The following is an 11,258-nucleotide window of genomic DNA, read 5'->3' as shown; positions in this document are numbered from 1 at the left end:
ATTAGCTTTAAATCTTTTATAACAATATCAGATGTACTTTACTTTTTTACATGCCATTTTTTTTTTTTTTTTTAAATAAAATAGCCAAACCGGGTAAGGCTTTTGACTAAAGGAATGACAGTTGAAGGTTATTTCAGTTCATATGGCTGAATTCTGTAGAATTTTTTTCTTTTATCACTTCCTGGAAATTGTTTCAGTGGAATCATAACTTTACTGGAAGGTGTGAGAGTAGGTCAAGGCCACACAAGTTATTTAATAAATGTGCTTTTGAATGTATGATTAGTGGGAGTTTATCCTCACCTGTAATAAAATTAAAGAATACATTAGGTTTACATCATTTTGTAGCTTATGGTTCTTGTGGAAGTTGCCAGGATCAAATTTAATGCATACATCAATAAAAAGGTGAATGAAATGCAAAACGGTATTTTTAATGTCCATTATCTTTGTGTAAGTAAGGTAAGTGATTTGTTTAGAGTTTAAGTTAGTGAAGAACACCTATGTTGATGACTAAAGCAATTTATTATCAATGTATAAGAGGAATGACTCAATAATTACACATATTTTAAGAAACTGTCAAAGATAATTTTTTTCTTTATTTTTGCATCAATACTTAGTTCAGATGACTGAGAATCATCACTTTAAATGCTTGCACTGATAGTTTGCATCAGGTAATATGCATATTTGCTTGTGTTTCTGTTTTCAGCCATTGATGGTCTTATATTCTATCAGCTGTTTCGTATCAGATTTCCAATTACCTCCGCCAAGGAGGTTATGTTTTTGCTGGCACTGGTTTGTCTGTCTGTCTGTGTGCAAGATAACTCCCAAAGTTATGGACGGATTTGGATGAAAATTTCAGGAAATGTTGATACTGGCACAAGGAACAAATGATTAAATTTTGGTGGTGATCGGGGGTGGGGTGGGGGGGCACTGATCTGCCTTGGCAGAGTTCTGCGCTCTCCAATTGCTTTTCTAGTTTGTTTTTTGTTTCAACCTTTTTTTTTTTTTTAGCAACTTAAAAATTTGTCACATGTGCAGTAGCGTTAATCATACTGCATTTAGCCCTGAGAAAATAATTGTGGTTGTGATAACAAAACTGCACATTTATTTTTTGATCTCTCCTATAGAGGACAATAATACACACACACAAGCACTGAAGCCGCTTAAGTCGAAGAAGAAGAAGAAGAAGAAGAAGAAGAAGAAGAAGAAGAAGAAGAAGAAGAAGAAGAAGAAGAAGAAGAAGAAGAAGAAGAAGAAGAAGAAGAAGAAGAAGAAGAAGAAGAAGAAGAAGAAGAAGAAGAAGAAGAAGAAGAAGAAGAAGAAGAAGAAAACCTGAACAGGAGAGAAAAGGCAGTGATTTCTCGCATTAGAATAGGGCATACTGGATTAAATAAAACATTGCATAGAAGAGGTAAACACAGAGATGGAAAATGTGATAATTGTGATGAGTCAGTACAACATGTTATATTTTGATGCAGGAGGTATAAGGAAGAAAGAAAAGTACTGAAAGAAGCAGCCGAGAAAGAAAAATAGCATTTAAAACAGGAAGCCTTAGTACCTTTTGTTTCAGTAGTCTTATCATGTTCTTAAAGGAAACAAGTTTGTTTGAGAGAATTTAGATTTTTAATTGTTTTCTGATTTTACTTTGGTTTATCTGCCAATGTGCTGCTCCCACTCCAGTGCAGTAGGTGGCGGTAATGCACCTTAAGGTGGTAGCCAACCGCCATTAAAAGCAAAAGAAGAAGAAGAAGCCGATGTATTTGGGCTTGTTTCCATTGGTTTGCTGTGTTTTCAGCTAAAATAAAATCTTGTTGAGAAGCGGATACTTGGTTGTATGTGTCCTGTGAGCTCTTGACCATGTCCTCGCGGGCTTTGAGGAGGCTAAAAGGTAAACAGCGGGGTCAGGAGGCCCTGGACCTCGGGGATCTAACTTTGGGTCCGGAGGAGCAGGCTGAGGGAGAGGAGGAGCAGCTGGACACGGCTAACGTTACCCCACCGCCAAACAGCAGCCGAAAGGCAAAGAAGAACAAGGCTCAGAAAAACTTCAGCAATATTTATGAACTGGTAAAGACATAGGCTTTCCTCCAAATACCTATGTGTTACTTTTGGCATCATGTCTCTGTCTGTCAGACCCATGGAGTTAGCTCTGTGTTGGTAAACAATGCTAACGACGCTAGCTGTGTTAGCTGCTCATCTGTCATTTTATCCATCCAGATGTCACTTTAGCATTTTAGTTGTCAGTTTAATGTAGCATTATTATATAAGTTAAAGTGAAATAATTCAGCATCAGAATACCACTAAGAGAAAAGAACTCGAGGACACACTGACAAAATTAATATGATCATCTAACTGTACTCTTTAAACTAGATAGCATTACAAATTGCACAGGAAGTGATTCCTGTGTTCAAGGTTTTTAAAGTCTCTCTCATATTTATTTATCTATAGAAACGTAATCCTATTTGGGTAACATACAGCTAGATAGTAAACAAAGTTAGTGTGTAAACATCTACGTAGTTCTCATCAAACCTGGACCAAACCGAAATCTACTTCAGAATGAATTAATAAATAAAAGAAATCAAGTGAATACATTTTAGAGTTATTCATAATAAACTTAGGTTGTATGCTTGTAGAAAGAGTTCAAGGTTTGTTCAAAATCAGGTTATTATATATCATATATAAGAGACAGGTGACATAAAGAAAAAGTAAATTACATGCACATAAAAGTATACAACCTGAAACAAAAATAAAAGAACCCATCAAACCAGTTTTGTGTCTGTCATTTGTTATTATAACCATGTCATATATTCACACATTACAGTCTTTTAGTATTTTGGATGTAGATAGCTGTAATGCTCAATCATAGCATAGGAAGCAAAATCACTTTCAGCAATGGTACTATTTTACTAGTGAAAGCACAGAATGAAGAGGTTAATAGACATGACCACAAGTAAAATTATCAGCTTATTACTTCTACTAATCTAAGATCTACGAAAAAACTATTTTATGCAATATGTATGCTCAACCCAACGTTATCTTTTGTCAATTTTATATTTTTACAGATTGGTGATATTGACAATGAGGCAGAGAAAATCTCACCTGATGAAGACGCAGGGAAACCAGACGGAAAAACCACAAAAAAGAAAGACAACAGAGAAATGAAAAAGACAGATGAAAAGGAAGAGGAAACAACTACAAAGGTGAGGTGAACCATTGTAATAAGAGTGATAATCTGCAATTTGCCAAATTGAGTATTCTTTTGATTTAAAAGTGCATATGTTAAACTTACATCTTGTCTTTTGTTTTAAACTAGTCATCATCTGGAGACAAAGTGAAGAAGAAGAAGAAAAAGAAGAAGACGAAAGCAGCATCAGAAAATGGACAGGTGGGGTAGTTGATATGGGAAAATGCTGAAAAATTAAAAGACAGTCCACATTATTATTAGAAGTGTCTGTCACAGGTAACACTTTATATCCAGATGATTTTACTGAAAATAACTCTGTATGAAAAGACTCTTCAGATACATAACTGTAACATCATTCTAAACATAACATATCTCAATTAATTCACGTGCTATTAACATAAAAATACTCTGTCTGCTTTCAGGATCTGGCAGCTGATGACAACATTGATTTATTGTTGGAGAAACTGGAGCAGTCTCAGGGTCTAAGTTTGCAAAATGAAGATTGTGGAGGTTCAGACAGGAGATCTGTGCTACACGTGGAACACAGGTATGATCTGTTGCTGGTTCAGGAGTTTTACTTCTATGGCAGCCAGGACCAGATTGTCACTACACTTTTTTCTTGACTTATTTATAGATACTGTTGTGCTCCATTGATAAAGTCCTGTAATTCCAGATTCGCTGCCTTGTGACGCTTCTCATACACAAGTAAAAATAACTGAATGCTTTTTTTTTTTTTTTGAAATGCACTAAAACTGAGTCAACATAGATTCTGAAGCTCCAGATTATATTTTCAAGCACAAATATTCCAGTTTTAGAAATAAAACAGCCACAATTCCTAACTAGTTGTTTACATGGTGAAATTGAAAAATGAAAATGAAAATGAGTATTAAGTAAATAATGCTGTTATTTAATTGAAAAACTGGGTTTTTACCCCTCGGCCAACTTCAGGCTGAAGGCGTATTCTAATCGTTTTGTCGTCCGTTTGTCTGTCCTTCGGTCCATCTGTCTGTCTGTTCAACATCCTAATCACATTTATGGCAACATGCCTTTTCAACAACGTAATTGCAGAATCCATTGAGATATCTGCACCAACTTTACACAAACAATCTAATATAAATTATAGGGCAGTAACTTTCAACAGAATCTTGCACTATATTTGGCCGAAAAGTATGCAGCATGTTATTAAAAATTCAGCCTCCCTCTATCATTCCTTCAGCCAGTTTTCAGGGTTTTTTTTTTATCATCTCCCTCAACCAGAGAGGACCTTTGCCTCGTCTCCAGATATAAATGGGAGACAAGTTTTGTTTTTAATGTGCAGCAAAACAAGCAAATGTAACGCATGTTCTGATGAAGAATTGTCACAGAATCAGAATAATGTCGTAGCAGAGTATCTCAACAAAATATGCTGTTTACATGACACCTGTCAAATTCTTAAAATTGTCATATTCTGTGGAAAAATAGTGTACACGTAAAACTACTCAGTATCGGCACTGTTGGTGAAGAAACCAGATAATCTGATAATAACAATATTATAAAGGTGTGGGTGCTGTTTTTATGGTTTGTTTTTGTCATTTAACCTCTGAAGATGTGAATTCCTGGTTTTTGTTAATTTCTTAGGAATCTAAACCCAGAGACGGAGCTTAAGAGATACTTTGGAGCTCGAGCTGTTCTTGGGGATCAACGGTAAAGAAGAAGGAATTATAATGAGAGATTATTTGTATTTAAGTATCCACTGTCATGCAATATGTATATTTTGTTTTCTTTTGTCAGACCACGACACAGAAACAGACAGTTTCATCGTAGCACCTGGATGACCAATCCCAAGGACAGCTGGCCTCGCTTCAGCCGCCCAGGTGGGCTGTAAATACAACTTTGATATTCAGAAATTCATCCAACTATCAACAGCACAGAGCAACATCAACAATTTAACACTATATCTAACCATAGACTGTATCACTCATCAAAAATTCACTTTCAAATGAAAGCTCAGTCAGTCCGGCAGTCGATAAAACACTGCTGTATTATAATCTTCTCATATGTTGCTGTGTTAGGTAATAGTTAATATTATGTTCCCTTAGCTCTGCTTTTAAACAGAAAACAGCCTCAGTAAAACCATAAATTACCACTGTTTTCCACTGTTTAACTTGTCAATAACTTCACTAAAGATAATGTCACAGTTAATCTAAACCACGGATCAACAAACGGTCATCTTAGCAAAGATATGAGCATGACATAGTAACTCATTCATAAGCTTCATACTCAAATTCACAAATGTAGAAACACTGCAATTTCAGCATCAAACTTTAATTGTTTGATGCAGACATCAAACTTAATTGTCATACAATTATACAAGCAAACCAGATGGTGGGGGTAGATAGATATACCAAGAATTCCGTCCGTTTTTCTGTCTGTCTGTACAGGATCTTTGTCCATCTGATTTCTCAGTCACTGTTCACCCGATTATTTTCAAATCTAACACATGTTCTTTGTCACTAGTAGAGGTGCAGCGTACAATTTGATGGCTGAATCTTTTTTTTTTTTTTTTTTACAAATTTTTGAAAAGATTGAAAGTTGTGACTCAAAATTAATCCCTGGGTTGTTAGAGTATCAGTGAGCAGGGGGAGCAAAGTGTTCTGCAACCAGGCAGGGGAGTAAAGTCTGCTTACTTTTTCACTTGTTTACTTTAGAGTTGTGTCAAATGGTGAAAATGATGACATTACTTCTTTTTTAGTCATTTATTTTCTTTGACTCTGAAAGATGATCCTTTCCAAACTGTCACATTCAGTTGCTTTGGTCAAAACCCCTCATCACTCCCTCGAGTGGTGAGTCACTTGTATATTCACAGTGACTCCAGGGTGTTAGCTTGTGTAAAGTCAGTGCATATTTTGTAATTAAAATACACTGATGTCTTTGTCCTAATGTCAGAAATCTCTTTTTAAACTCTGGATCATTCGGGAATATTTCAAAGAAGAGAGAGTAGGACATCCAGTTCCTTTAAAGCATGAAATTGACATATTTAATGCCTTCTAATATTTGTCCATGGTGGATATTATGAGCTTTGAACAGATGTCAATGTAGTTATTCTTAAATATTGCTGCTTTGATTTTTTTTTTTTCCTTAAAAATTAAAAAGTTGTGCATAACCTTAGTCATATCACATACTGTAATAAGAGTTGTGCTGAGCTGACTGGACGTCTCCATTGCATCTTGTCATGCTCAGTCATTGTGATTTGTCATTAGAAATATATACACGATCCCCAAACAGTCTTAAACTATTCTCATGCAAGTCTATATGACTTGAAGTATGGTGTCATTATATTAAAATTGACAGAATTCATATCATACAAGTAATATTTTTAGTCATTCAGTGTGATATGATTTAATTGTTTGTTAAATTGAAAGAATTAAACAGATTGAGTTGTTGTGTCAATGCTCATAGTTATAGCACTGGAGGCTAATTTTCTGTTAGAGGGATGTTTGTTGAATTATACTTTACCACAGAAATCATCTTGAGTAACTATGAAATGTACATAGCCAGCCTTATTTGTACACAGAGTATGTTTTGGTTTTTTTTTTTTAATTCTTTGGAAAATCAATTGCTGTCACTGTTATACTATCACTGTTACATCGTCATAATATATATGATTTTTTTGTCACAGTATTTACCACAAATTAATCACAGGTAACTCTGAAATAATTTTTCATGTAATCTTCTCTTCTGTGAAGATGATAATGTAGCCATAATCAAAGAGCCATGATTTGTTGTATAGTGAATTTAGTCCACTAATGTTTGTTGACATAAAAAGGCAGGAGACAAACATGCTTTCAAAGGGCAGTAAAATCATCTGTTTCAGTAAATGTTTGAATATGTAAGTATTTTCCTTTCATTTTTTGTTCTGTTTTATTGCGGAATTTTACAGTAGCTTTAAATATAATAAACAGTTTGAAAAATACTAATGATGAGTTTTATGATGGAGATGCATCAAGATATCAGCTGAACATTAGTACTGGTCCATATGTTGGACTGGATCACCATATATGTAATTTCATCACTGATTGCATTGGCAGATATTTATCTGTTGTTTTATACTGAAGGATGTTTAAAATTGCATAATTTGTGCTCAGTCAAAGATGTTGTGGGCTAAAGGTTAATTTAGCCTATATATTTTAGAAACTGATCATTTCTCTTGTTCTGTGGAACAAAAAGAGGATAAATAACAACAAATTAATATAAATTCAATATAAATAAAATGCGTATGTTATTTATGAAAAACATAACAATAAACCAACATCGCTTCTTGACCAAATTGAGTAAAAATATTGGTATCGGCCTGGAATTTCACCATTTGTGAATCATTTTAGCTTATGATAATGTATACTGTATGATTATGATATATTTTATAGAATGTTAGAAATGACTTCAGCATGTTCAGCAAGTTAATTGCCGTGTTATTTCATACTCTGTAGTTAAATTATGTTTATGTCTGCAGGAATCTCAATGTCCTTATTGGAATCAAAGGATGGGATTCAGTACTTTGCATTTGAACACAGTCGGGAATACCAACAAGTACAGTTTAAGTTTCTGGATGCAGTGGAATCCATGGATCCCAACAACATTGTGGTAAACAGTTCCTCCTTTACTGTGCACTTGGCATTCAAAAAGTTTATCAGAATATTTTGTTTTGTCTCTACTGCACACAGGGGTTTTAAACACACAAAATGAGCACTGAAGAAGCTTTATCCTGGTTACAGAAAGTGCTTGAAGCACTCTATAGCCACAGGCTATTATTTGATTTATTGTCCTGATTTTTGAGAAAAGCCATTGAGCAAAAAACAAAGTGAGTGAGGCTTTGTGCACTTCTGAAGGCGTGTGCTTTGATTCTTCTCACCTAACTCCATGCAAGCAAAAAACCAGATTTACCAGAACATCAAACGTTGATTGTAATTATTTAATTAATGTAAAGAAATACTGAGGAATAATCAAAGATGTTTTATCAAACACACACTTTAAATGTAATGTTTTTGAAAATGATATGCAGCTTGTTGACTGTATTCATAAATCCACCTAAAAAGGGATTTATTGAAATTTATACACCTTTGGTCATTCAGTTACTCTATACACTTTATTCATGGTGAACCTGTGTGCTTTGTGTTTTAAATTTTTTTGTCATTATATTTTACCTTCCATGTTGTCTCCTGTCTTATCTCACTCAGGCCCTGCTGCAGCTGAACCCCTACCACATTGATTCCTTACTGCAGCTCTCTGATGTTTGCCGTATTCAGGAGGACCAGGAAATGGCCAGGGACCTCATTGGTGAGCATTACTGTCTATAATTTGTGTTAATTCCACAAAGACAAGTTAGATTGCATGTTAAGCCATGTATACGCTGTGATTTGGGGCTGTCCCAGATGAAATATGACAAAATGTAGCCATATCTTTTGTCATGGCTAAAGAAAACACTGGTCCTTCGTCACACAGTGAGTAATGTTCACATATGCCACATTAGTGCCCAGTCCCAGTCTGGAATAATTCTGACAGTATCATAATTTGGGCAGAGCATTTCAGTGTTTGACCAACAGCTAGTAGGACTTAAGCACAAAACACCATATGCTGAAATGTAAATTTATGTAGTTAAGAGTACTGAACTCAAGCTGTCTTTCCAAAATTACCTCTTTTATTGGCATCTTTTCCCGAAGCCTGGCTGGATCCACATTCTCCTTCTCCCCCGTGACTATGGATTATTTTAATGCATATAAGTAACAGTTGCGACTGACAGTGCAGTCATTAGTTAGCTTCATTGTTTTATTGTAAACTGTGGTGATACTGATAGATGACGTAGTGATTTTTTGAATATTCTTCTACTTGTGCCATAGCCTGAGATTCAGTTTGTTACGTCACTCAGTCTGCATATATGATGTTGCGCTCTTGTTCATTACATTTGTGTTTCACAGCATGCTTGGCCCTAAACTTTTAAGACTGTTGAAATGTCACTGTCTGTATGAGTCTTTAGAGCAAATTAATGACTGTGCTGGCAATTCAGGGCAGATCCACTGCCCTTTATTTGATGACCACACATGCTCTATTTAAGAGAGTAAACATAGTTATAAGGCAAAGTGAGTGCATTAGTATGGTCTTTATCGTTTTATCCAATGTTACATCTACAAATCAAGTCAGGTCACTGGACACGACTAATTGCTGTGTCTGTCCTATTTCCTCACAGCAAGCCTGACTTTGTTTTTGTGGTCCGTTTGATAAACAAACTCCCTGTATTCAAATGTATGTCTTTCCTGGACATCAAATTTTGACAGAGATATGAAAGAACACAGGGCCCAAAATTATATTCTTAAGCATTTTATGGTCACTCTGCTTCTGTTTTTTTTTGCATTTAATGGAAGTAGACATGAACTGTTGGTTTGTCTGTAATGATTTGTGACCCAATTTTTTTTCAGTAAGGATGCCGCTCTAATCTATATTTTACTATTATCGTATTAATATTTCTTTTGAGTATTTTTTAAAAAATGCTCTTTGTGAAGTATTTGACATATGTCCTGTAGATGGATAAGACTAATATCTTGACAGTTAACATAGGAGTGTTCTGGGAATGTGAATTTATCGATTTGATTCTTGTATTGCTCTGTGTCATGATTTAGTTTTATTTGTAAATCTGCAAAACAGCCTTTAGAAACACAACACAAAGTTTTTCAAACCTCCTTTTACTACATTTAACAGGATTTTCGCAGGGTCTCAAAAAATCTTAAAAGTCTTGAATTTCCAAATCTACATTTAATAACTTAAAAAGTCGTTAAAAGGTATTAAATTTGATGTGGTGAAGTTATGTTATCATAAACTTGATCACTGTGTTGTGTTTAAATGTGTGTTAAATGTCCAGTCTGCAAAAAAAGTAACGTTAGTCTCATCAGTTCCACCCGTTCCAACCCGATAGTTTATATTGAAATTAGGAATCAATTATCTCTAACTTTGCAGCCCCCAGTGAGAAATGACTCGGAGTGGTGGGAACTAAGATGTTGGAGTAAATAAATACATTTTCCTAAATTGTAGGAGTCACAAATTTTTGCCAGTATGGTTGTGAAATGGACATTAAATTCTGTTCTAAGTAGTCTTAAAAAGGTCTTAAAAAGTTTTCAGTTTAACTTGTAGAAACCTGTAGGAACCCTGAATTAATATCTGAAGTCTAAAGTCGTTGAGGTTAAATACAAGAGGGCTTCGTTATTTGTGTCCCATTTTAATCACATGCCATTAGTTGTACTTAAATATAAAACACTGAATTAAGACAGTGTTCTGAATTGGCCTTGGGGATGACAAATAATGCTGGTGTCGTGGATTTCTGTGAGAAAAACCAACAGTAGGAAGAGGTACGTAGATTTGACTAAAGTTACTGTGGCATCATTAAAAAGGTATTGTAATGGTTATTTTCTGGTTTTCTTTGATTTTTTAAAAATTTGTTTATTTTTTTCAGAGAGGGCCTTGTACAGTTTTGAGTGTGCTTTTCACCCATTATTCAGTCTGACCTCAGGAACCTGCAGACTTGATTATCTCAGACCAGAGAACAGGTTTGTTTTTCCTTTCTTAAGTCTCTCTTTTGTGTTTGACAAATCCCGTGAGTTAAAGTGGATCGTCCACACTCCAATCACGTCTTGATCGCTTCCTTTCCAATCCACTGTGGTGTATATTGGCAAAATTACAGAAATACTAATGGATCTGACCGCATTTTTCATTTGTAAAATATGTGTTATTTGAGATTATGGTTTGTCACTTAAATTGTGTTTTTAGAAAAATACCAGTGTTTAAATAATCTCTATTTGCAGAGCATTTTATTTGGCGCTCTACAAGCACATGATGTTTCTGGAGAAGCGGGGATGTCCACGGACAGCACTAGAGTACTGCAGACTAATCCTAAGGTATAAAGTGAAATGTACAAGCACTGACAAGAGGATCACAGAAAAATAAACTATGCCTACATTTAAAGTCCATTAACTTCACACTGACCTCAGGTTGTAGTCATTACATCTTAGTCTGTTTATGACTTGCTGATGTACCTTGCTCCCATTATCTCAGTGGG

General features: G+C 35.0%; 1 protein-coding gene across 2 annotated transcripts in view; it reads left to right on the top strand.

Annotated features, from left to right (window-relative positions):
• The first annotated feature begins 1,719 nt into the window (after window positions 1-1,719).
• tcf25 (TCF25 ribosome quality control complex subunit) overlaps window positions 1,720-11,258 on the top strand; it is a 21,729-nt gene continuing 12,190 nt past the window's right edge. The window contains exons 1-10 of one of the 2 annotated variants that reach the window (XM_030131262.1): window positions 1,720-2,061; window positions 3,057-3,194; window positions 3,311-3,379; window positions 3,601-3,725; window positions 4,796-4,861; window positions 4,949-5,031; window positions 7,668-7,798; window positions 8,392-8,491; window positions 10,656-10,749; window positions 11,005-11,097. In XM_030131262.1, coding sequence (XP_029987122.1) covers window positions 1,855-2,061; window positions 3,057-3,194; window positions 3,311-3,379; window positions 3,601-3,725; window positions 4,796-4,861; window positions 4,949-5,031; window positions 7,668-7,798; window positions 8,392-8,491; window positions 10,656-10,749; window positions 11,005-11,097 — 1,106 coding nt within the window. In that variant the 5' untranslated portion in view covers window positions 1,720-1,854. Of the gene's footprint in view, window positions 2,062-3,056; window positions 3,195-3,307; window positions 3,380-3,600; window positions 3,726-4,795; window positions 4,862-4,948; window positions 5,032-7,667; window positions 7,799-8,391; window positions 8,492-10,655; window positions 10,750-11,004; window positions 11,098-11,258 lie in introns of both variants that reach the window. The other variant, XM_030131261.1, reaches the window with a different exon arrangement.

This window comes from Sphaeramia orbicularis, chromosome 3 (genome assembly GCF_902148855.1).
Source record: "Sphaeramia orbicularis chromosome 3, fSphaOr1.1, whole genome shotgun sequence".
Taxonomy (NCBI): domain Eukaryota; kingdom Metazoa; phylum Chordata; class Actinopteri; order Kurtiformes; family Apogonidae; genus Sphaeramia; species Sphaeramia orbicularis.
The sequence above is the reverse complement of the archived record's forward strand: the minus strand, read 5'-3'. Positions and strand labels throughout refer to the sequence as shown.